The 26,848-nt window shown below is 40.2% G+C and overlaps 2 protein-coding genes across 11 annotated transcripts in view; one reads left to right on the top strand and one right to left on the bottom strand.

The window, feature by feature from the left end:
- Nucleotides 1-2,243, bottom strand: part of ELP2 (elongator acetyltransferase complex subunit 2) — a 43,853-nt gene extending 41,610 nt beyond the window's left edge. For 8 of the 9 annotated variants that reach the window (XM_065890186.1, XM_065890187.1, XM_065890182.1 and 5 more), the window contains exon 1: nucleotides 2,035-2,172. In XM_065890186.1, coding sequence (XP_065746258.1) covers nucleotides 2,035-2,172 — 138 coding nt within the window. Of the gene's footprint in view, nucleotides 1-2,034 lie in introns of all 9 variants that reach the window. The other variant, XM_065890180.1, reaches the window with a different exon arrangement.
- A 739-nt stretch (nucleotides 2,244-2,982) lies between these two features.
- On the top strand, nucleotides 2,983-26,330 carry SLC39A6 (solute carrier family 39 member 6). Of its 2 annotated transcripts, XM_065889708.1 has the most exons (9): nucleotides 4,665-5,369; nucleotides 6,857-7,040; nucleotides 7,880-8,049; nucleotides 8,783-9,001; nucleotides 19,538-19,643; nucleotides 22,041-22,418; nucleotides 23,515-23,595; nucleotides 25,215-25,405; nucleotides 26,178-26,330. In XM_065889708.1, exons 1-9 carry the CDS (start codon nucleotides 4,665-4,667, stop codon nucleotides 26,328-26,330), a joined length of 2,187 nt encoding a protein of 728 aa, XP_065745780.1. The 2 variants fall into 2 exon arrangements, with proteins under 2 accessions (XP_065745781.1, XP_065745780.1); XM_065889709.1 differs by lacking the exons at nucleotides 4,665-5,369; nucleotides 26,178-26,330 and adding an exon at nucleotides 2,983-3,022 and having other exon boundaries at nucleotides 25,215-25,424.
- Nucleotides 26,331-26,848: the final 518 nt, after the last annotated feature.

Raw genomic sequence — 26,848 nt, forward strand, 5'->3', positions numbered from 1 at the left:
CCAGCTAACAAATATTTAACAAAACAAAACAAGTACTTTTTAGGCTCCATATACTTTTTTTTGATGTTAAAATCCCCTAACATGGCCAGCAGATTATCATTAAAAATAAAAATGTGATAGAGGGCATGGGGCACAAACCCATTAAACAGCTGCAGAAAGACAGGCTTCCAAAGCCTTGGTTAATAGCCATTATAAAGTTTACCCTTGGTTTTAAATGCTTTATCTTGCCAGTTAACAGTGCATGGTAATAACTAAACAAAAACTGGGAGGAGATGAGCAAGCGCAAGATAAAAATGAATACAATTATTTCATTTATAAGTTCAAATCTGCAACGGATATGAGGATGACGGAATTTTTTTTAATTGAAGTATACTTGATTTACAACATTTCAGCTACATTTCAGTACAACAAAGTGATTCAGTCATATATATATGTATTCATTTTCAGATTCTCTTCCATTGTAGGTTATTACAAGATATTGAATATAGTTCCCTGTGCTATACAGTATGTCCTTGTTGTTTATCTATTTTATATATAGCAGTGTGTATCTGTTAATCCCAAACTCCTAATTTATCCCTCCCCCCCTTCCCCTTTGGTAACATAAGTTTGTTTTCTATGTCTGTGAGTCTATTTCTGTTTTGTAAATAAGTTCATTTGTATCATTATTTAGATTCCACCCATAAGCAATACCATACGGTATTTTTCTTTGATTTACTTCACTTAGTATGATAATCTCTAGGTCCATCCATGTTGCTGCAAATGGCATTACCTCATTCTTTTTTATGGCTGAGTAATATTCCATTGTATATATATATACCATATCTTTATCCATTCAGCTGTTGATGGAAACTTACATTGCTTCCATGTCTTGGCTACTGTAAACAGCACTGCTATGAACAATGGGGTGCACATATCTTTTTGAATTAGAGTTTTTGTCTTTTCCAGATATATGCCCAGGAGTGGGATTGCTGGATCATACAGTAACTCTATTTTTAGGTTTTTAAGGAACCTCTACACTGTTCTCCATAGTGGCTACACCAATTTACATTTCTCCCAACACACTGTAGGAGGAGGGTTCCCTTTTCTCCACACCCTCTCCAGCATTTATTGTTTGTAGACTTTTTGATAATGGTCATTCTGACCCGTGTGAGGAGAAACCTCATTGTAGTTTTGATTTGCATTTCTCCAATAATTAGCGATGTTGAGCATCTTTTCATGTGCCTGGTGGCCATCTGTATGTCTAGGATGATGGAATTTTTAATCAAATTAATAAAGCAGTGAGATAAGAAAAACATAATATCTACCTCCTGCACTGCATTTTAATTTCCAGCACTTTACTTTTTATACTGAGGCTCCTTTTGAGAAGCAACACTAACTGCATTGTCCAAAATTAGCCAGGGGGGGTGAGGTCATGATGAACTCTGGGAAGAATGCAGAAACTAGTCACTTGAGAAGTTTGATAGGAAAGGCCAAGGGTGCACTTCAAGGAATGGGTAAGTCCTGCCTTACACCTAGTGCTTAGGGTCCCCATCCCCTATGACCTTTACCCCGATGGCACTTTCTTTAAAATGTCCATTCTCAAAGCTAAAACACAAGTGATATGCCTTTGAAATTCAAGAAAACAGAAGCTTATTTGGTAACACTAAGGGAAACACAGAAATGAGACCGCATCTGTGTGATAGCCTCAGCCCATACCTAAACTGCACATCTTTTAAAGCTCAAACTGATTCGTTAACAGTACTGCAGTTCCCACAGGCGGCTTCGGAAAAGGCTGTCAGCATCTGAGATTCTACCTGCGGCTAACAGGCCACTGGTAGGACATGGTGACCCCAGGGTGACGCAGCCCACGAGAGGGCGAGGGGCGAGTCCCGCTCTCCAGAGCCAGACTCCTCGCCCAGACACCCTCCCCGAAGCGGACAGGACGGCACACCCGGTCTCCACACTCTGGAGCAGCGTCTACAGTCCGCCCCAAGAACACCCAGCATATTTGGCCCCAGAAGCACACGGGGTCGGGCGTATGGCCACTTCTCTTACCTGAGGGTCATAGAGCACCACGGAACAGGACGTGCCGAAGGCCAGAAGTCCTCCGGGCCCGGAGGTCCAGCTCAGGGCTCCCCGCACCCGGTTCGGGCAGCAAAACACGTGAGAGGTCTCCAGCACAGGTGCCACCATGTTGCTGCCTGGTCAACGGCCGAAAGCTGGGCACGCACTTCCGCCCTCGGAGCGGAACTGCTCGGCCGCCGCGTCTCCAGCTGGCGTTATCCGCACCGCGTTTCCAAGGCGGCCGGGGGCGACCCCACCCACCTCCCCTGCCAGTGGTCCTCAGTGCCCGGTTGCCTCTACCAGCGCCTGTCTCCTGGATCTTGGCCCAGGGCACAAGCACGGCCTCCGTCCCAGGAGGGAAGACCCGACCGGAACAGCTCAGGACCCTCTAGAAAGACCCGGGGCTCCCGTGCCAGGGCGGCGGTAGGAGCGTTCCACTGCCCCTCACGGCCGGGCTCCCAGCAGCATACGGGGCTGGCTCGGTGGGGAGCCTTGGCGAGAGTGTCGCCGGCCTCAGGCGAGGGCGCAGAGGAGCTCGAGGAAAGAGCCCCCGACTGATCTCGGCGCTCAGAACTCACCCGGACCGCGTCTCCGCCCCCTCCCGCCCTTGCGAGCCCCGCGGATCCGGCAAACCGGCGGACGCGCGGATCCGCTTGCCGGGGACGGGGTGGAGCCGCACTGCGCATGCCCCGCAGTCATGGCCGACGGGGGCGGTGGTTGCCGGAGGCGCGCTACGAGCGGCGGTAATTAGTAATTGTCCTCCTCCCGGGAGGCTACGGCGCGTTGGGCGCTGCTTCCCGGTGTCTGCGCGGCGGTACCCCGACCGAGGGGCAGCCGGGCCGATGAGACCGCCGCTTCTCCGTGCCGTGTAGAGGTTTTTAGGGAGAGAAACACGGGCCGGTTCCGAGCTCTCCGGACCGCCGGCGGGAACTGAAGCGGCGCGCGGGACCGGGCCGTGGGACGGCGAGGCCGCGGAGAGGTGAGTCCCGCAGGTCCGGGAGAGGCGGGCGGAGAGGGGTACCCCGCGGGCCGGCAAGGCCACGCTTCCATTTGGGCTTCCCATCCCACAGATGGGTTTCGGGGTCCAACGCGGTAAGGAAACGGTTTGTCCTGTTGATCTCATTTTCGAAAAAGGTACTGTCGTGTTTAAAAATAGCCCTTAGAAACAGTTTTGTGCCCTCTTTCCCGTTTTCTCCAGTCACCCGTTTCTCCAGGCCCTTTTCTTCTGCTTTCTTTTCTCCAACACCCGCGGACTTGCCGGGACCGGGACCGCCCTAATCATCCTTCGTGGAGCAAGGCACGGAGCTGCCCTTGAGCCATTCGTCTGTGTTGTCCCCACGTATCTCGCTCCTCTCCTCTCTTCTGCGAATGATTTCTTAATGGTTCTCTTCTGCCTATTAAAACTTCAGGCCCCAAGGATTGTTCTTTCAGGAGTCTAGCCCCGTGTTAGTGCGTACTTCCATTTTCCACAGTATGATAAGCAGCAGCTGTGCAATACTGCTGACAGTGTTTGGAGCACTTCCACATACATCCATTCATGTGGTTTTCTCAGTCACCCTATAAAATGGGTATTACCAGTGGGTCCAAGGAAGTACAGCTGAAAGTGGTAGAGCTAGGTTGCCTCTCTCGCCCTTGCTGTCTCACTCCAGAGTCCGACATCTAAGTCTTTCGCTGGAGGCAGATGAATTTAGTCATGATCACTACCCATCATTGGTGCTGGACATCTGCTGGCTGGGTCCTGAAATATTAGCCTATACGCTTATCTGGATTATACCTTGCTCTCCTTAACTGAATTCAGTGCTTAACTGGATTCCTCACTCCTCTTTGGAGCATAGGCCTTTGGTTCCAAACGCTATTGTATGGATGAGTAATAGTCTGACAAAATTTTCACTGGTTCATAGCAATATAAGAGCAACATAGTTTTTTATGAAGTTTAATTTACTTAAAAACTGCAGTCATTCAAAAGAATGTGATACCTTTATATGTACTGACATGGAAAGATGTCATTTGTTGAGGGGGAAAAAAAAAGGTCCCATTTGTGTGGTTAGGGCACACATCTGCCTGAGTATGCATGAGGGAGTCACAAGAAACTGGCAGAATTGGGTGCCCTTGAAGAGTGGGATTTCAGGAGAGAAGCCTCAAAGTGATTTGCATATAGTTTTAGAAAAAAAATTTAAATGTGACTTACTCTGAGATTGCCATTTCTGCTTTTTTTGATGTTGAAAGATTGTTCTATGAAGTGATGGTGGTGGTGGTGGAGGTAGTTAGTCGGGTTTTCTTTTGTTTTAAATCGTTGTTCGAAGCAATAAGAAGCTGCCGGTGTGGCTGTGGTCACCTGGACCCCTCCAGTCTCTGAATTACTGTTGCATTTACAGTGCTAAGTACGGAGTCTTAGCACTCAGCTGCTTTCCAGTTGTTTCCCATGCTTTAACAATGCAGGGGTAGAGCCTAGGCTCCAATTCTTTTTTTCTTTTGTTTTACTACACTGATCACACTAGACCATGCTCTGTAAAACTTGGTTATTTGATTAGACATCGGTTTTCAGCATAGGATTTCTTAATTCAAATTGTCTTGGAAGTGAAGGCAAGGATTTTTTTTTCTGTCTTCTTTAGGAAGGTGCGATGGCGAGGAATTTATCAGTGATCTTGATCCTGACCTTCGTTCTGTCAGTCACACACCCCCTTCATGAAGTAGGACCAGCCACTGCTTTCCCTCAGACCACTGAGAAACTTATTCCGAATTGGGAATCTGGCATTAACGTTGACTTGGCAGTTACCACACGCCAGCATCATCTGCAGCAGCTTTTCCATCGCTATGGAGAAAACAATTCCTTGTCAATTGAAGGGTTCAGAAAATTGCTTCAGAATATAGGCATAGATAAGATTAAGAGAATCCATATACACCATGACCATGAGCATCACTCTCACCATAGTCATGCTGCTTCCAGTAAAAATCGAAAAGCTCTTTGCCCAGACCATGACTCTGATAGCTCAAGTAAAGAGCCTAGAAACAGCCAGGGGAAAGGACCTCATCGATCAGAACATGCCAGTGGTAGAAGGAATGTTTTAATCAAGGATGGTGCTGGTGCTAGTGAAGTGACCTCAACTGTGTATAATGCTGTCTCTGAAGGAACTCACTTTCTAGAGACCATAGAAACTCCAAAACATGGAAAACTTCTCCCCAAAGGTGTGAGCAGTTCCACTCTACCCAGTGTCACAGAAAAGAGCTGGGTGACCTGGCTGGCTAGTAGGAAAACAAATGAATCTGTGAGTGAGCCCAGAAATGGCTTTATGTATTCCAGAAGCACAAATGAAAATACTCAGGAGGTAAGATGAGTGCTGTTCATTATTTTAATCAATATTCCTGCTTGTCTGTCCTGTCATTGCCATTCTATCTCGGTTGTAAGGAGTTTAAAATAAAAATAAAATGGTGAGTTCATTGAAAGGGGAATTTCTACTCTCTCAGCAAGGCACTTAGCTCAAAGTGTCCCTACTATGTTGTAAACATCCCTGATACAAAACTTGGGGGGGGGGGTGTTAGTTCTTTGGTAAGAATAGTGCTGCCTGCTGAAACCACTTTCTAATATAGAGTTTAAAGTAAGTGTAGAAAAAAGATATCAAAATTATTTTTGGAGAAAATCTTTAAAGGAGAATCCCATTAATTAAAACACAGAAACCGGAAGGTCAAAAGAGCAGGAGTTAGAATCCCTGTTTTAGGAAAAGGTGTGGTTGGAAGGGCTGAAGGGTGCGGGAAGAGCAGCTTCGCCTCCTTGGCAGAGGGATCACAGTGACCTGTGGAGTGACTGGCAAAGCAGCGATATGCTGGACATGTGAGAAGTCTGGGCAGTGACCTTCTGAGTTCATGTGTTTTTTCCTAGACTAGACTTCCAGACTGTACACAATTTGCTTTGGCTGAGAGATGTCAACAACAAGGAGTTAGTTGGTATACATTAATAGGCAAAACTTAAGTACTTCATTCAAACCGTCACATGATTTACTAATTCTGGGATAATCCTACTAATGGTCATTCCCATAGCGACACTAGTGATAAAGTTTGTTCTGAGTAGTATTGGCCAAGATTTGTGGGAGTTTAAAGTAACTTTATAGAAGATGAGAAACAGGTGCTACCACCAGTTTTTTTGGTGAGAAAGGAGAGCTTACATTCCCCAGAGATTCTCTTCAAACTAAGCTTGTCATCTAATTAAACGTTTGAAACAACAGCCTGCTGGTACAGGTTTATTTTATTAACCAGCCTTGTCTTCCGCAAGAGTAATCGACATAATTTAATATTCTCTTGTTGTGGAGCATTACTTTGCCAAGTATGCTGACAGAACTGAGCTAAGTTTTGCAATTACAGTTGTTGCTAGAAGAGTGACATGTCTTGGGCTTGTTTAGACCAGGTAGGGTAGCGTTAGTACAAAACAACGTATTTCTCAATCTCTAGTGAACCTGTCTTGAAATTAAAGCTCATTTCCTTAATAGATTTATACAATGAGTTAACAGGCTTGTGAATGTCCATTTATCCTCAAGTTTTTTCCACTTGAGGCTTTCTCCCAAGGTGACTAGTGATGTGACTGCTTCTCCCAAGAAGAAATAGGTGGAAGAGATGGGAAATCACCATTGTGATGTAATATCTCCAGGTAGCTTGAGGCAAGTTCCAAAGTACTTAAAACTAAAGTTGATTTTGATTTACCTTAATTTAAATAAAAAAGTAGGTACCTTCAGTAGGAAAAGGGTGTTGTGTCATCAAACAGCCTTTTTGGATTCTCTAATGGGAGTACCTTTTGGTGATTTCATTGTTTCCTTTTCTTCAGTGTTTCAATGCATCAAAGCTGCTTACATCTCATGGCATGGGCATCCAGGTTCCACTGAATGCCACCGAGTTCAACTATCTCTGCCCAGCCATCATCAATCAGATTGATACTAGATCATGTCTGATTCATACAACGAGTGAAAAGAAAGCTGAAATCCCTCCAAAGACGTATTCTTTACAAATAGGTAAAATTGCCTTTTTTGTGTAAAAATCATTTCCAGTAGATACATTTATGTTGTACTTTTCCTTATATTTACATCAACCTATTCATTTTTCAGCGTAATTCCAAATATATCATCTTAATTGTTCTCTGCCTTGAATGTGAAGAAAGCAAGTGTGTTAGCCTTACCCTTAAAACAAACAAAAACGAGAAAATAAAATTTAGATCATAACTTGTCTGAGGTCCTCCCACAGGATATGTCAGGGTCATTCAAAATTTGGGATCTTTATATGTTGTCATACTGTTTGGAGGATGGTCAGAGTTAATCTCTGCTGTTTAGGAGCCTAATTCTCGTACATTCTTATTAATAGATGAAATCAGGATATGCTCTGCTATAGTGTAAGTTGCATTGCTCAGAAACTATAATGAAGGATTAATTGCTTTGTTCACTGAGGAAATTATTGAATTCCCAGTTTCCTTTTCTTACTCCTTTCTTCCCTGCTTCTTTCCTTCCTTCCTCCTTTCCTAACTTTTTCTTCTTCTCTCTCATAATTTAGCTGTTATGGGAGTCTGAAAGCTCAGTTCCCAAGTGAGCTAGAGTTCATCCTTGGTAACCGTGTCTTCCCCTCCCTTCACCCCTAGCTGAAGAATTTTCCACTAGGTTTATGCCCTTTACCTGGAGGGTTCAGTCACATTGTTCATTTGATCAAATTTCTTGGTTATTACTCTGTTACCACAGTCCTATTCCACTGAGTTTGTATTTCTTTAGCTCCCCTGCTTTTAATTTGTCTTAAGCCGCTCCACAGTCTCTCTTTTAAAAGTTATCAATTGTATTCTTTTTCCTTTCTCTGTTTTGTTTGACAGCCTGGGTTGGTGGCTTTATAGCCATTTCTGTCATCAGTTTCCTGTCTTTGCTGGGTGTTATCTTAGTGCCTCTCATGAATCGGGTGTTTTTCAAGTTTCTTCTGAGTTTCCTTGTGGCATTGGCTGTTGGGACACTGAGTGGTGATGCTTTTTTACACCTTCTTCCACATGTAAGTACAGTAATATATCCCATTAGTGTATTTTACTATTCAACATTAAATATATGTGTGTCTATATGTGTGTGTGTGTGTGTGTACTTTTGGTTTGTGCTTTGTATTGATATGTATAAAAGGCTGGAAATTTGGTTTCTAGGAGCACGTGGGTGGGGCGTACCCTGTGACCCCCCCCCCCCCCCCCGTCTCACCTCTGTTAGTGTGTACCACACCTGGGTCCCTCACACGCAGTGGCAGAAGTTTCTATTGCACTCAGCTGCAGGCCACTGGGGCAGTGCACCTGGATCTCGGGTACCTGCCAGGGCCCATTACCCAGACTGGGCTTCTTGTAAGCACACTGACGACTATGGTAGGGGCTTTTCAGCTGGGAGTATAAGCAGTAGACACTATATGCCTATTAAGTTTTGCAGTTCCCTCTTATTTGTGGCCATGGGAAAACATTGGAAATACCCACTACCTTATGTTATGAGGGTCATTGGGGAATGTGTCTGTCTTTACATTGAACAGATCCACTCTATTAAGTGCCATCGTACATTACATACCTTAAGCTGTAGATCGCTGCTGCTTGTTGGTCATTTTATTTTTAATATCCAAAACTTCCCCTCATTCCGAAGTATCACATTAATTGCCTAATTCTGAATAATTTCAAATTTGATGTTAATTATCTTAGCCAATTTTTCTGACGTGTGAAACTACTGAATTTATAAAATCCATATTATTTTGCCTTTAGTCTCATGCAAGTCATCACCATAGTCACAGCCACGAAGAACCAGCAATGGAAATAAAGAGAGGACCGCTTTTCAGCCATCTCTCTTCTCAAAACATAGAAGAAAGTACCTATTTTGATTCCACATGGAAAGGTCTGACAGCTCTGGGAGGCTTGTATTTCATGTTTCTTGTTGAACATGTCCTCACATTGATCAAGCAATTTAAAGATAAGAAGAAAAAGGTAAAAGTATTCTGAATACTTACTAGGCATTGGACATTTATTTAGAGCAGTACTTGAACTAAACTGGGCTTGTCCAGGGTGTATGATCTTCATTTGTGAGGGGGTTCAGTACCTTTTTGTTCCCAGAAGCATTCATGGAGAGCAGTTCTGTATCTTTATAACCCTGGAGTTCTCTATCTTCAGTACTCCTTCAAAGTCACAAGACCGTAAGAAAGGCAAGGGTAAATATCTATACAAATCACCAAACAAGGCACACACAGGGCCTTGAAGGTGAGAAGCATCGTGATTATGGCATTGATGGTGCCAATGGTTTCACGGGTATATACTTAGCCCGAAACTCGAGTTGTATACATTAAATATGTACAGCTTTTTATATGTCAATTATACCTCAATAAAGTGGCTTAAGAAAAAAGTATTATGGATTAACTTTTAAATTACTCATGGAGTAGCTGAATATTATGTTTTGTTTGAAAGACTATGTGACTTTCACATACTTGCCCTTTGCAAATTGCCACCAGAAGATAGTGTGAAGCTGAACAGTAGGCTATTTCTGGTAAAAGTATCTTTGGAGTTGCCTATGATTATCTGCCTCTTCCTATCTGATGTGACTGGGCAAATGAGTCAAAAGACTGTCCTCATGGGGACTCTTAAAAATGACATGTACACATCTTGGATGTTTGTGTACTCATATACTGGTCATTTGATGTTGACCAAACTTTTCTTTGAGTTGGAGTTCTGTATGATCATTTTTTTTCTCTACAGCCATGCTGCTTCATCTAAATTTCCAATTTTGGTTTCTCTAAAATTGAACAAGAGGTTACATACTTGTAAAGTTATTTTAAGTGTAGAATCTAGATTTTTGGAAATATAAAAAATTTTATACAGTGATTGCCTTATGTAATTGTTTTTGAATTTTATTTATTTTTCTTGTGCAGCACGTTCTCATTAGTTATCTGTTTTTTTTTTTTGTTTTTTTTTTTTTTTTGCGGTATGCGGGCCTCTCCCGTTGCGGAGCACAGGCTCAGCGGCCGAGGCTCACGGGCCTAGCCACTCCGCGGCATGTGGGATCTTCCCGGGCCGGGGCACGAACCCGTGTCCCCTGCATTAGCAGGTCAACTCTCAACCACTGCGCCACCAGGGAAGCCCTAGTTATCTGTTTTATACGTATTAGTGTATATATGTCAGTCCCAATCTCCCAGTTCATCCCACCCCCCCGCACCCCCTCTTTCCCCCCTTGCTGTCCATATGTTTGTTCTCTACATCTGTGTCTCTATTTCTGCCTTGTTAACCGGTTCATCTGTACCATTTTTCTAGATTCCACATATATTATGAAATTGGTTTTTCTCTTTCTGACTTTCTTCACTCTGTATGACAGTCTCTAGGTCCATCCACACCTATACAAGTGACCCAGTTTCGTTCAGTTTTATGGCTGAGTAATATTCCATTGTATATATGTACCACATCTTCTTTATCAATTCATCTGTCAATGGGCATTTAGGTTGCTTCCATGACCTGGCTATTGTGAAGTGCTGCAGTGAACATTGGGGTGCATGTGTCTTTTTGAATTATGGTTTTCTCTGGATATATGCCCAGGAGTAGGATTGCTTGGTCATATGGTAATTCTATCTTTAGTGCCTTATATAATTTAATAGCCTTTTTTTTTTTTTTAACGACTTGCCTTTGAATCTTTCAGAAGCCTTCAACTTAAGTTTTCATGGAAGTAACTATTCTCACCATCATTTCATAGTTTGAGTAATACGTAATTAAATTGTGCAATTGCAATAACAGGTATAGCTGGCATGAAGAGGCTTGAAAACCAACATAGTTGATTCTTGCTGAGCATAGAGCTCACGTTGGGAATCAAGTGCATGTGTGAAGAGAAGAGTGGCCTCCTCCATCCTGTGAATATTTGCCCATATGGATTCTACATTCACTAAGATCTCAAACTGCAAATTTTGAACCTTTACTGAACCTCAATTTACAGGAAAGAAGTGAAATAACAATAGCTTAATCGTTCTTAATCCAGGAAGTCATCTTCTATGTTCCTGTTGTCCCTGTTGCTTCACTTGGATGGGTTTGAGACTATATCCATACTTCTTTGCATTCTCTGGGATTATTCTCACCTTAAAAAAAAAAAAAAATCATTTTTTAGGGTTTTTTTGGGGGAGGGGTTGTTTGTGTTTATTTGTGTTACTGTGTTTCTATTTTAAATGCCATAATTTAGCATTCTAATTTCAATTTACTTTTCAAGTTTTACCTAAAGATTGCTTTATATTCATCTGACACTCTAACATGGGACTCTAAGAGGTAGGCTCTCTGTTGTCTAATACAGAACAGTATTTTTTAGACTCTTAAATTAATAATCATTTGTGAATTGTGAAATAAATCTTGTGTCACGACCAATGTTTTTAAATGCAACCGTGGTATTACAGTATATTCCATATATTACTGTGTTTATTACATACATTACTGTGAACTGTAGTCAAAGAAGTTTGATAATCTCTGTTCTAAAATAGTTTCTACTAGAATGTAAGATCTTAAGAGCCAGGACCTCTCTGTCTTCTTTACTGCTGTATCTCCAGTGCCTAGAATAGTGTCTGGCACATAATAGATGATTGGTAAATATTTGTTACATGTATAAGAAACATTAAATGGCAAGTAAGCATAATTTCTAGACAAAGACTTCCCACAGGAGTTTTGCAAACATTACATGTTCTCTTTATTTTTTTAAAATTTTTATTTATTATTTTTTTTTATATTTTTATTTAATTTATTTTTTTATACAGCAGGTTCTTATTAGTCATCAATTTTATATACATCAGTGTATACATGTCAATCCCAATCGTCCAATTCAGCACACCACCATCCCCACGCCCCCGCGGCTTTCCCCCCTTGGTGTCCATATGTTTGTTCTCTATATCTGTGTCTCAAATTCTGTCCTGCAAACTGGTTCATCTGTACCATTTCTCTAGGTTCCACATACATGCGTTAATATACGATATTTGTTTTTCTCTTTCTGACTTACTTCACTCTGTATGACAGTCTCTAGATCCATCCATGTCTCAACAAATGACTCAATTTCATTCCTTTTTATGGCTGAGTAATATTCCATTGTATATATGTACCACAACTTCTTTATCCATTCGTCTGTTGATGGGCATTGATGTTGCTTCCATGACCTGGCTATTGTAAATACTGCTGCAATGAACATTGGGGTGCATGTGTCTTTTTGAATTATGGTTTTCTCTGGGTATATGCCCAGTAGTGGGATTGCTAGATCATATGGTAATTCTATTTTTAGTTTTTTAAGGAACCTGCATACTGTTCTCCATAGTGGCTGTATCAATTTATATTCCCACCAACAGTGCAAGAGGGTTTCCTTTTCTCCACACCCTCTCCAGCACTTGTTTGTAGATTTTCTGATGATGCCCATTCTAACTGGTGTGAGGTGATACCTCATTGTAGTTTTGATTTGCATTTCTCTAATAATTAGTGATGTTGATCAGCTTTTCATGTGCTTCTTGGCCATGTGTATGTCTTCTTTGGAGAAAGAAGACATACTGCATGAGCTGTCTATATATTTTGGAGATTAATCCTTTGTCCATTGATTCATTTACAAATATTTTCTCCCATTCTGAGGGTTGTCTTTTTGTCTTGTTTATGGTTTCCTTTGCTATGCAAAAGCTTTGAAGTTTCATTAGGTCCCATTCGTTTATTTTTGTTTTTATTTCCATTACTCTAGGAGGTGGATCAAAAGAGATCTTGCTGTGATTAATGTCAAAGACTGTTCCTCCTATGTTTTCCTCTAAGAGTTTTATAGTGTCTGGTCATACATTTAGGTCTCAAATCCATTTTGGGTTTATTTTTGTGTATGGTGTTAGGGAGTGTTCTAAATTCATTCTTTTACATGTAGCTGTCCAGTTTTCCCAGCACCATTTATTGAAGAGACTGTCTTTTCTCCATTGTATATCCTTGCCTCCTTCGTCATAGATTAGTTGAGCATAGGTGCGTGGGTTTATCTCTGGGCTTTCTGTTTTGTTCCATTGATCTATGTTTCTGTTTTTATGCCAGTACCATATTGTCTTGCTTACTGTAGTTCTGTAGTATAGTCTGAAGTTGGGGAGTCTGATTCCTCCAGCTCCGTTTTTTTCCCTCAAGACTACTTTGGCTATTCGGGGTCTTTTGTGTATCCATACAAATTTTAAGATTATTTGTTCTAGTTCTGTAAAAAATGCCACTGGTAATTTGATAGGGATTGCTTTGAATCCATAGATAGCTTTGGGTAGTATAGTCATTTTCACAATATTGATTCTTCCAATCCAAGAACATGGTACATTTCTCCATCTGTTGGTATCATCTTTAATTTCCTTCATCAGTGTCTTATAGTTTTCTGCATGCAGGTCTTTTGTCTCCCTAGGTAGGTGTATTCCTAGGTATTTTATTCTTTTTGTTGCAATGGTAAATGGGAGTGTTTCCTTAATTTCACTTTCAGATTTTTCATCAGTAGTGTATAGGAATGGAAGAGATTTCTGTGCATTAATTTTGTATCCTGCAACTTTTCCAAATTCATTGATTAGCTCTAGTAGTTTCCTGGTGGCATCTTTAGGATCCTCTATGTATAGTATCATGTCATCTGCAAACAGTGACAGTTTTACTTCTTCTTTTCCAATTTGGATTCCTTTTATTTCTTTTTCTTTCCTGATTGCCATGGCTAGGACTTCCAAATCTATGTTGAATAATAGTGGTGAGAGTGGACATCCTTGTCTTGTTCCTGATCTTAGAGGAAATGCTTTCAGTTTTTCACCATTGAGAATGATGTTTGCTGTGTGTTTGTCATATATGGCCTTTATTATGTTGAGGTAGTTTCCCTCTATGTCCACTATATGAAGAGTTTTTAACATAAATGGGTGTTGAATTTTGTCAAAAGCTTTTTCTGCATCTATTGAAATGATCATATGGTTTTTATTCTTCATTTTGTTAATATGGTATATCACATTGATTGATTTGAGTATACTGGAGAATCCTTGCATCCCTGGAATAAATCCCACTTGATCATGGTGTATGATCCTTTTAATGTGTTGTTGGATTCTGTTTGCTTGTATTTTGTTGGGATATTTGCATCTATATTCATCAGTGATATTGGTCTTTAATTTTCTTTTTTTGTAGTATGTTTGTCTGGTTTTGGTGTCAGGGTGATGGTGGCCTCATAGAATGAGTTTAGGAGTGTTCCTTCCTTCACAATTTTTTGGAGGAGTTTGAGAAGACTGGGTGTTAGCTCTTCTCTAAATGTTTGATAGAATTCACCTGTGAAGCCATCTGGTCCTGGACTTTTCGTTTTTTGGAAGATTTTTAATCGCAGTTTCAATTTCATTACTTATGATTGGTCTGTTCATATTTTCGATTTCTTCCTGGTTCAGTCTTGGAAGGTTATACCTTTGTAGGAATTTGTCCATTTCTTCCAAGTTGTCCATTTTATTGGCATAGAGTTGCTTATAGTAGTCTCTTAGGATGCTTTGTATTTCTGCGGTGTCTGTTTTAACTTCTTTTTCATTTCTAATTTTGTTGATTTGAGTCCTCTCCCTCTGTTTCTTCGTGAGTCTGGCTAATGGTTTATCAATTTTGTTTATCTTCTCAAAGAACCAGCTTTTAGTTTTATTGATCTTTGCTATTGTTTTCTTTGTTTCTATTTCATTTATTTCTGCTCTGATCTTTATGAATTCTTTCCTTCTGCTAACTTTGGGTTTTGTTTTTTCTTCTTTCTCTAGTTCCTTTAGATGGAAGGTTAGATTGTTTATATGAGATTTTTCTTGTTTCTTGAGGTAGGCTTGTATAGCTATAAACTTGCCTCTTAGAACTGCTTTTGCTGCATCCCGTAGGTTTTGGATCATCGTGTTTTCATTGTTATTTGTCTCTAGGTATTTTTTGATTTCCTCTTTGATGTTTTCACTAATCTCTTGGTTATTTAGTAACGTATTGTTTAGCCTCCATGTGTTTGTGTTTTTTATGTTTTTTTCCCTGTAGTTCATTTCTAATCTCATAGTGTTGCGGTCAGAAAAGATGCTTGATATAATTTCAGTTTTCTTAAGTTTACTGAGGCTTGATTTGTGACCCAAGATGTGATCTATCCTGGAGAATGTTCCGTGCGCACTTGAGAAGAATGTGTAATCTGCTGTTTTTGGATGGAATGTCCTATAAATATCAATTAAATCTATCTGGTCTGTTGTGTCATTTAAAGCTTCTGTTTCCTTATTTATTTTCATTTTGGATGATCTGTCCATTGGTGTAAGTGAGGTGTTATGGTCCCCCACTATTATTGTGTTACTGTCGATTTCCTCTTTTATAGCTGTTAGTATTTGCCATATGTATTGAGGTGCTCTATGTTGGGTGCATATGTATTTATAATTGTTATATCTTCTCCTTGGATTGATCCCTTGATCATTATGTAGTGTCCTTCCTTGTCTCTTGTAACATTATTTTAAAGTCTATTTTATCTGATATGAGTATTGCTACTCCAGCTTTCTTTTGATTTCCATTTGCATGGAATATCTTTTTCCATCCCCTCACTTTCAGTCTGTATGTGTCCCTAGGTCTGAAGTGGGTCTCTTGTAGACAGCATATATATATGGGTCTTGTTTTTGTATCCATTCAGCAAGCCTGTGTCTTTTGGTTGGAGCATTTAATCCATTCACATTTAAGGTAATTATCGATATGTATGTTCCTATGACCATTTCCTTAATTGTTTTGGGTTTGTTTTTTTAGGTCCTTTTCTTCTCTTGTGTTTCCCACTTAGAGAAGTTCCTTTAGCATTTGTTGTAGAGCTGGTTTGGTGGTGTTGAATTCTTTTAGCTTTTGCTTGTCTGTAAAGCTTTTGATTTCTCCATTGAATCTGAATGAGATCCTTGCTGGGTAGAATAATCTTGGTTGTAGGTTCTTCCCTTTCATCACTTTAAGTATATCATGCCACTCCCTTCTGGCTTGTAGACTTTCTGCTGAGAAATCAGCTGTTAACCTTACAGGAGTTCCCTTATATGTTATTTGTCGTTTTTCCCTTACTGCTTTCAATAATTTTTCTTTGTCTTTAATTTTTGCCAATTTGATTACTATGTGTCTCGGCATGTTTCTCCTTGGGTCCCTGTATGGGACTCACTGCACTTCCTGGACTTGGGTGGCTATTTCCTTTCCCATGTTAGGGAAGTTTTTGACTATAATATCTTCAAATATTTTCTTGGGTCCTTTCTCTCTCTCTTCTTCTGGGACCCCTATAATGCGAATGTTGTTGCATTTAACGTTGTCCCAGAGGTCTCTTAAGCTGTCTTCATTTCTTTACATTCTTTTTTCTTTATTCTGTTCTATAGCAGTGAATTCCACCATTCTGTCTTCTGGGTCACTTATCCGTTCTTCTGCCTCAGTTATTCTGCTATTGATTCCTTCTAGTGTAGTTTTCATTTCAGTTATTGTATTGTTCATCTCTGTTTGTTTGTTCTTTAATTCTTCTAGGTCTTTGTTAAACATTTCTTGTGTCTTCTCGATCTTTTCCTCCATTCCTTTTCCGAGGTCCTGGATCATCTTCACTATCATTATTCTGAATTCTTTTTCTGGAAGGTTGCCTATCTCCACTTCATTTAGTTGGTTTTCTGTGGTTTTATCTTGTTCCTTCATCTGGTACGTAGCCCTCTGCCTTTTCATCTTGTCTATCTTTCTCTGCATGTGGTTTTCATTCCACAGGCTGCAGGATTGTAGTTCTTGCTTCTGCTGTCTGCACTCTGGTGGATGAGTCTATCTAAGAGGCTTGTGGAAGTTTCTTGATGGGAGGGAGTGGTTGTGGGTAGAGCTGAGTGTTGCTTGGGTGGGCAGAGCTCAGTAAAACTTTAATCTGCCTGTCTGCTGATGGGTGGGGCTGGGTTTCCTCCCTGTTGGTTGTTTGGCCTGAGGCAACCCAACACTGGAGCCTACCTGGGCTCTTTTGTGGGACTAATGACAGACTCTGGGAGGGTTCACGCCAAGGAGTACTTCCCAGAACTTCTGCTGCCAGTGTCCTTGTCGCCACGGTGAGCCACAGCCACTGCCCGCCTCTGCAGGAGACCCTCCATCACTAGCAGGTAGGTGTGGTTCAGTCTTCCCTGGGGTCACTGCTCCTTCCCCTGCCTCCGGATACACACACTACTTTGTGTGTGCCCTCCAAGAGTGGAGTCTTTGTTCTCCCCAGTCCTTTCGAAGTCCTGCAATCAAATCCCACTAGCCTTCAAAGTCTGATTCTCTAGGAATTCCTCCTCCCGTTGCCGGACCCCCAGGTTGGGAAGCCTGACGGGCTCAGAACCTTCACTCCAGTTGGTGGACCTCTGTGGTATAAGTGTTCTCCAGTCTGTGAGTCACCCACCCAGCAGTTATGGGATTTGATTTTACTGTGATTGGGCCCCTCCTACCATCTCACTGTGGCTTCTCCTTTGTCTTTGGTCGTGGGGTATCTTTTTTGGTGAATTCCAGTGTCTTCCTGTCAGTGATTGTCCAGCAGCTAGTTGTTATTCTGGTGTTCTCACAAGAGGGAGTGAGAGCATGTCCTTCTACTCCTTTATCTTAGTTCCTCCCCTATTCCTTTTTAGAAAATATTTAGTTTCTCTTTTCAAGGGCATCCAGATCTTAGTGTTATTTACATAAGAGCTTTTAATCTCATTTGGTTCTCTCAAAAAGAAAAAAACTATTTGTTATATGGCAAGTATTCAGAGCTCTTCAGACCCATAACAGAAAATGTTACATACGATTTCCCTTAAGACATCCATCCTGCACCCCTGGAAAATTCTATATGTCATCGTTTTAGGTTATGTCGATCTGAAATCTCTACATTCAGATTAGGGTTAAATCACATACTTGGTGTAGTTAGATGGTTATAATAGTTCCATGTCAAACTTTCTTTCTACTGGATTCTCAGGTTTCTTGCCCATGCTGGAAACCAGAGAATCATCTCTGTCTCCCTCATCCTTATATCCAACCTAGTTTTATTAGATGTATCCAGAAATGTAATTTTTCATTTCTCTCCATCTTCCTTACTATCATCCTGGTCCACGCCAGACTTACATGGGTGATAGCAGTTGCCTCCTAACTGGCCTGTCTACATTATTCTGTTGTCCTAATGCAGAGGAGAGCAGGCAGAGGGATTTGTTTAAATGTTTGTTATATGCTCTCATATATATATGCTCTCATAGCACTGTGTATTTTTCCTTTGTAAAATATATCAAAAATTTCAATCAAAGAATTGTATAATCATTACCTGTGTAAAGCCTCCCTCCTTGTGGGTGATAAGCTTCCTTGGGAACAAGGACTATGTGTATCTTGTTTTACGACATATTGGTATATTGCCGCCATTCAGTGTAGGGAACATTACAGGCTCTTAATACTTAGGGAATGAAAGAATTGCTTAAAAAGTCTATGTTCTACAGATAATCATTGGCAAACAAATAAAGTATCAACTAAAGTAATTTAAAATACCATGAATTCACTTATTTTCACAAATATTTAAGTACTTTCTCTGTGTTTGAGGCATTTTGCTAGAGGTAGGTATAAAGATTTGTCTGTGCTTGCCTTTAAAAACTTTTATAACCTAAGAAGGTACAGATATTTTATATACTGTTAGAGCTAGAATGAAATCTCAGGTATGGTGATGATTAAGTCATATTCAAAAGATACTGCAAATAAGAAATCTATTATTTTTGTGACAGTTTTCATTATCTTGAATATTCTGTGTAAGTAGTAATAAACAGGCACCATTGTTCAAACAGTGACCTTTATTCTTGGGCTCTGAGATATGGACAGTATCTCAAGTATGGTATTCAGTTGGTTAAAAAACCTAGTGATAAGTTCAAGGCTAACTAATAGAGATTTGTTTAAAAAGACAAAAGCTTGTTAATGGTGTTTTACTACACGAAAAGTATTTTAGTTTTATAACAAATACATATCGATATCACGGTATAGTTTTAATTTATAAAAAGTATGGAAAGTATGGGGTTTCAGTGCCCAAAAGAGGCACTGGAGGAAACTAAGCAATTGGTTAGCAGGTCACTAAATTCCTGGAGAACGTGCCTCTAGCTGGTTCTAAATCAATGGCCTGAGGCAGAGCTCAGCTTTAATGTGTATATGAGTCACCTGGAGATCTAGTTAAAATCCCCATTCTAATCCATTAGGTCTGGGGTGTAGCCTGAGACTGTGCATTTATAAAAAGCTCCCAGGGATGCAGTGCTGTTTGCCTAAGACCAAATTTAGGCTGTGTGACCTAGGGGGACATTCAGAAAGATGAGTATGTAATTTTTCTTTCATACTACTGAAGCATTAATTCTTTACCTTTCTGAAGAGTTTATGCCTAAAACAAACTACTAGGTGCTATGAAGTTAAGTACAGGCCCTGCCCTTAGATGGGGTTTATTCCATTAGAAGTCTGTTACTCTGCTGTCTTTTTCGATGAAATCTTTTGCTTAACTGTTTACCTAAAGATGTATGCATAAGCAAACTGCCTATTTTAAAGTATCGCTTTTCCTTGCTATTGTAGAATCAGAAAAAACCTGAAAATGATGATGATGTGGAGATTAAGAAGCAGTTGTCCCAGTATGAATCTCAACTGTCAACAAATGAGGAGAAAGTAGACGCAGATGATCGTAAGTCCTTATAAATCTGAGAGCTGGAGGGAATTCAGTGCTCTGTGATTTGCAGGCAACCTCGACTGTCTGGAAGAGGGGGAACCATATTCCAGCCCCACCCGCACCCCCTTTTTTTTTGGCTGTGCCACGTGGCTTATGGGATCTTAGTTCCCCGGCTAGGGATCGAACCTAGGCCCTAGCAGTGAAAGCACGGAGCCCTAACCACTGGACCGCCAGGGAATTCCTCCACCCCCCGCTCTTTTTTTTTTAAACTCATACTTTCTTTTAATTGCCAGTGAGTTGGTTATTTCTATATATACTTACATCTCTTTTTTCTCTAATTTTTTATTTTGAGGTAAATTCAGACTTAAGAGAAAAGTTCCAAGAATAGTACAAAGAATTCCTGTACCCCTTTCTTATATTCCCCATTTATTTTACCTACATTTATCATTCTTTGTCTCTTTCTCTCTGTAGACATACATACACATTTTTTCCTAAACCATTTGAGAATAAGTTACAAACATGATGCTTCTTTACCTCAAAATACTTAAGTTTATGTTTCCTAAGAAGGACATTCATTCCCTTGTAATCACAGTTCAGTGATCAAAATCAGGAAATTAAAGCTGATACAATGGCATTTTCTAGTCTATAGACCTTTTTCGTGTTTTTCCAATTGTCTTAATAATTTCTTTATACTCCCCTAACCCCTAAAAGGAAAAGAAATGATGCAGAGTACAATTCAGGATCAAATGTTGCATCTAATTTCCCCTCATTTGGGGTTTGTCTAATGTTTTCACATTAGGTTGATCAGTTTGGGCAGGAATACCACAAAGTGGTATTGCATCCTTTTCAGTGACATGGTGTGCCACCCAACATGAAGCTCTCTGTCACACACAGGTGGTGTTAATTTTGATCACTTGGCTAACGTTGTGTCTACCATGTTTCTCCACTGTAAAGTTACTGTTTCCTGTAACTTGTTAGCTTGGCATTTCTTGTTGGACAGACTCAGTTAAAATTGAAATTTTAAACAAAACGCCTTACGACGACCTTCGAGGTCCTGCCCTGTCCTCCACTCTCTCCGATGGTTTGCCCTGTCCAGCCTCACTGGCCTCCTTTTCATCCTTTGAGCACACCAGGTCTGTCTCAGGGCCTGGCACTCACTGTTTCTTCAGTTCGGAGTACTCTTCTCCCGGGTCTTCATATAAATTCCCCCTATCATTCCAATCTCAACTCAGACATCTTGGCCTCAGAGGTCTTCCCTGATCACCTGAATACAAAGGTCTCCCAGTCATTCTCCTTCATGTTACCCTGTTCTATTTTCTTCCATGCCTTCCAAGATTACCTTATTTATACATGTATTTCTTTGTTAAGTGGCTATCTACCCACAAGACAATAAGCTTCTCGAAGGCAGAGACTTCGTGCTGACGCACTTTGTCCCAGTATCTGGGCAGGTGCCTGGCCCAGAGCAGATACTCAATATATAGTTGCTGACTAAGGAGGAAGAAGAACTTTATTGTTGCTACCAAGTTATTTGTAAGATTTCCTGTCCACCCTTTATTTTCCAGCATGTTGCTTTTCTCTAAAGAGCAAGTGAATACTCTCATTTGTCTTCCTATATCTATTCTGTCTTCAACCTCTGTAATGGGCTCCAGTGAAATTTATAATGATGAGAGGAAACAGCTATTCTAGAATTGGGCCACAGTATCGGGAATGCTCCCAAGAAAGTTGATACCAGTGTATAAAAAAGAAAAAACAAAAACTTATTGTTGCAATTTATTTTACACAGATAGATAACAAATGTTTCTTGGTGATGATGGTATTTCAGATTCTTGTTTTTCCTTTTTTTTTGACCATGCCACACGGCTTGCAGGGATCTTAGTTCGCCGACCAGGTATTGAACCCAGGCCCTCAGCAGTGAAAGCACCAAGTTCTAACCACTGGACTGCCAGGGAATTCCCCTCTTCTGTTTTTCCTTGAGTTTTGAAAGAGAGGAACTCAGATGACAGAATTATGCATGTTTTTTATTTCCAATTTTCAGTATTTTTCTGGAATATTTTTCTTAAATATTTTAAATACCAAAAATGAAATATTTTTATAAAGTAAGTATGTGCTTCTTTTATAATTGGAAAAAAATCATCTTTAAAAACATAAGGAGGCAGAAGAAATTAAGGGAGGATCTGGGGGTAGTTACTGAAGGTTAACATTTAAAATTCATTCTTAGTACATGAGATCATTTAACTACTGATGTTTTTCATCAACAATACTCTAATGTCTAGTTCTGCCAGGTCTGTGTGAGAGAGTTGCCATGCTTTAAGATCTTTTGTTGACTTTGTCAGTGGAGATGTTTGAAATGTGTCCATGCACATTAACAAAGCCATTTGACTTTGTCCCACTGTCCTTTATGTTTATACCTAGGACCTGAAGGCTATTTGCGAGCTGACTCACAAGAGCCCTCCCACTTTGATTCTCAACAGCCAGCAATCTTGGAAGAAGAGGAGGTCATGATAGCTCATGCTCATCCACAGGAAGTTTACAATGAATACGTACCCAGAGGGTGCAAGAATAAATGCCATTCGCATTTCCATGATACACTTGGCCAGTCAGATGACCTTGTTCACCACCATCATGACTACCATCATATTCTCCATCACCACCACCACCAAAACCACCACCCACACAGTCACAGTCAGCGCTACTCTCGGGAGGAGCTGAAGGATGCCGGCATTGCCACACTGGCATGGATGGTGATCATGGGGGACGGCCTGCACAATTTCAGCGATGGCCTAGCAATTGGTATATATCTATGTATCTGTCCCTTGTTGGTTGACTCTGAAAATGTCACATGAAAGTACCAGTCTTATTTTAACAAGGAATAGGTTGGTTTGATAAGGCTATTGACTTCTAAGATTATCAAACTGTTATTTCATTTTTGGCTGCTTTGACAATGAAGTACTTGATAAATGTTAGTTTAAGTGCTGGAAACTGTGCTTGGCCCTTTATCTAAATTGTGACTACCAAAAGTTGTTTTAATTTGCAGGCTCAGGCTCTAAGGTGTTTGGAGCACATGTGAGGATTTTTTTTTTCCCCCAATACATTTGAGTTCTCTTATCTGCAATATAAACAGTATTTATTAAAGTTAAATACTTCCATCATCTTTTCTTTTATGCTAAAGGAATCTTCATATATCTGATAAGTTTAATTACTAATCTCTACCGAAAGAAGAATTATAGTTTTTTTGCTATTAAATTGTTGTGCTACAATTGAGCGGTAATAGAAATACTTAAAAATTGTAGTAACTTAGTGCTGGGAGGAACCATGGAAATAAGTACAGATTAGGTAGCCAAGGCCTGGCAATGTGAACCACTTGCCAAGGAGGCAGTGCTGTTTTGTAGCCCAGCCTGGCTCCCTGGGAGCTTGGTGCTCTTCCTTCTCTGCACTGTGCACAGCATAAGCGACAATGGAGGATGTGCGAACACTCAGACATGGTAGTCTAATTATATAGTGAATTCCTCTGAGGCCAGGAAACGTACTTGTACTCTTGACTGCTGAGGGGTTTTTCCTAAACCTTTTAAATCAGTTTGTTTCATATTTTTAAGTAAGTGTTCTATGTGGTAGCAATTTACTTCTCAGGTTTGTATAAGATCATTTAATCACTCTAAGGCATAGTGGAACCTTCCCTTCTCAATTGTATCTGCTTGTGCTCCTTTGGGAAATTTAAATCTAATTGAATGTAATCTAACATTACTTATGGAGAAGGTACAGAGTGCAGTTGAGAAAGTTCTGTTTATTCACAACCAGAATATATTTTATTTCTTTTGTATTTCATTGTGTATGCTGTTAAGATTTTTAAAATACACACCCACAAAATAATGCAGTGATTTTTACACAGGTGCTGCTTTTACTGAAGGTTTATCGAGTGGTTTAAGTACTTCTGTTGCTGTGTTTTGTCATGAGTTGCCTCATGAATTAGGTAAGAGAACCCTACAAATGGTATTTTCCAGGTGGGTAAAGTGTCTTAGTGTCCCTGGCTTTTGCTAATGATAGCTTCCGGCAAGCTTCCTCATTTATGCCTTCTCCTAAGTCTACTAACCTAGCCAGCTTTCTTTCTTACTGAGGACAAGTTTGTTTCCAGCCAGAATTCTAACCCTGCGATTACAATTACACAATTGCCTGTGTGGGGTTGCCAGAGAGATACCTGAGTCCCCTCTCTTTTCCTCTTCCCCTACCAGATATCTTCCTATACCAGCATACTGGTGATATCAGTGATCGTTTTCTTCATATGCACAATATGAATAAGACCACAGGAATCTAAAGAATCATCTTCCATTAACAGACAGAAGTTGACAAAGAGTATTTCACTCACTAGAGCTAAAGAAATGAGAAGTTGATGAATAGTGTTTTGAATTCTTTTTCTCTGTCACTGGGACTTAAAACCTTCCCAGAGTTGTCCTGGTTCCCAGTTCGTGTCCTTGTTTTTCTTCATATAGATGCATATTCGCACACACCTCTAACGCCATTTTCACTTTTGTTCCTTGGCATGTGTTCTGCCATTTAGAAGGCCTCCCGTCTTCATGCTCCATGCTTGTAATCCTCAACATCTGGTCTGTGTTGTGCATTCTATTTTTATTTTTGTTTATTTATTTATTTTTGGCCACACCACGTGGCTTGTGGGATCTTAGTTCCCCGACCAGGGTTTGAACCTGGGCCCCCTGCAGTGGAAACGCAGAGTCCTAACCACTGGACTGCCAGGGAATTCCCTATGTTCCACATTCTAGATCCTTCATGTGCCATGAAGCCTCTCTCAGCTATTCTCATCTTAATTTCTTTTTTTCTCCTTTTATAACCAGAACATTAGACTCTTTAGCTCTTAATTATATATTTCCTTAATCATTTGCTGATCATTTCATTTGTGTTCTCTACTCCCTCTTCCTCCTTGTAGCCAGTTAAAAGCTCCTTGAAGACAGTGCAAGAGCACAATAGTTGATACTTATTGACGTTTGTAGTATTGACATTCATTGACAAAGTGGAAACCTTAAGAAATACTTTGGATAAAAGATATCTTAGTTTATAAAGCTGTTAGGGTGTTTACACTGATTAACACTGTTAACCCTGAGTAATTCTTTTTTTTTTTAAGTTAATTAATTGATTTTTCTGTCTGCCTTGGGTCTTTGTTGCTGTGCTCAGGCTTTCTCTAGTTGCAGCGAGCAGGGGCTACTCTTCGTTGTGGTGCACGGTCTTCTCATTGTGGTGGCTTCTCTTGTTGTGGAGCACGGGCTCTAGGCACGCAGGCTTCAGTAGTTGCGGCACGCAGGCTCAGTAGTTGTGGTATGTGGGCTCAGTAGTTGCGGCTTGCAGGCTCTGGAGCACAGGCTCAGTAGTTGTGGCACATGGGCTTAGCTGCTCTGCATCATGTGGGATCTTCCCGGACCAGGGGTCAAACCCATGTCCCTGCGTTGGCAGGCGGATTCTCAACCACTGCACCACCAGGGGAGCCCTGGAGAATTTCTTAAATCTGGAAAGTTTTTTGCGTATGTGTCTTAAAAATGATTTTTTAATTACCTTATCTCCTTTTTTTGTTTTCTGTTAAAGGTGACTTTGCTGTTTTACTAAAGGCTGGCATGACTGTTAAGCAGGCTGTTCTTTATAATGCTCTGTCAGCCATGCTGGCGTATCTTGGAATGGCAACAGGAATTTTCATTGGTCATTATGCTGAAAATGTTTCTATGTGGATATTTGCACTTACTGCGGGCTTGTTCATGTATGTTGCTCTGGTTGATATGGTAAGTTTTTAAGAAGTCAGTAGAGAAAATGTTCAATGAAACCATTTTTAAAAGGGTTTAGATTAAATATCGTTGCAGTGAGAAGTGATTCTAATGCTCGACAAAGTAGCATATAAACTATAAGTCCTTGATGGTTTTATCTTTTTGGATTGTTGCTCACAAGCACATCTTTGTCCTGCCTAATGTGTATAAGGATATACAAAAGTATCTACCCCCTTCTGATGTGTCTTTTTGAGAGGAGAGTTTCAGTAATTAGGCATTGAACTGTCTATAGACATGTAGGAAACCTAGCACAAGCCACATACTGTTGGTGAACTGTGTATACTTCAGAATGCTTAAAGGTTTCTTATTAATGGACGAAGGAGTCATCTTTTTGTCACCAAAGTCCACCTAACAATCTCAGCCAATCTTATTGCTAAAATTATATTTTATATGATGTAAGGCTTCCATATCTCTGAATTTCAAGCGAGCCACATGTTATATACAGATACAGACAGTAAGCAGGGTAATCAGTGTAGCTCTCCATTTTACAGTGGAGCAAACTGGACCAATATAAATTTTGACTTGCTGAGCAGACCATGAATAATCATTGTTAATTAAGCTGTTAGAAAATGCTGTGTGACATTATTAGCTAGAGTCAGTGTATATATGTGGTCATGTTTTAGAGAATTGACTCATAATATATCCAGCTACATATAAAGCCGTATTGCAGATTCTTCTAAAAACTAATCTGTGGTTCTGGAAACCTAAAGGTTGCTCTTTTTTTTTTAAGGTGCCTGAGATGCTGCACAATGATGCTAGTGACCATGGATGTAGCCGCTGGGGATACTTCTTTTTACAGAATGCTGGGATACTTTTGGGATTTGGAATTATGTTGCTTATTTCCATATTTGAACATAAAATTGTGTTTCGTATAAATTTCTAATTAGGGTATAAATGCTAGAGTAGCTTAAAGCTATAGTTTGCTGTCTATAGTTTGAGTAGGTCATAGGGAGATGAGTTAGTATGCTATGATATGTAGCATTTACGGTTAGTGGATTTTGTGATTTTTGTATTGAATATTGCCATTTGTTATGCTTATAAGGTCAGTTATGGTGGTAACATAAAGGTACGTTTAATATTTAAGTTATTCTATTTGGGGAATGTAAGCTATATGTGCAATTTACCAATATTACCGGTTTATGGTATAAACAAGAGGTTTGGCGTGACATGTTCTGTATATTTCAGAAAAGAAATGTCTTTAATGCTTTTTCTAGGACTAATTTAATATAGTAATTCCCATGCTGGATTTTAGGCCTCTGAAGAACTGCTGGTGTTTAGGAGTAAGAATACACGTGAAGCCTAAGATACCAATAAAGCTTAAACTGAATTTAAGCTAAGAAATAAGGGAAAAAAGAGAAGAAACTGTATAAATTGAGAAGGCACAGGTTTCATATTAAAAAA

This window comes from Phocoena phocoena, chromosome 13 (assembly GCF_963924675.1).
Source record: "Phocoena phocoena chromosome 13, mPhoPho1.1, whole genome shotgun sequence".
NCBI classification, from domain to species: domain Eukaryota; kingdom Metazoa; phylum Chordata; class Mammalia; order Artiodactyla; family Phocoenidae; genus Phocoena; species Phocoena phocoena.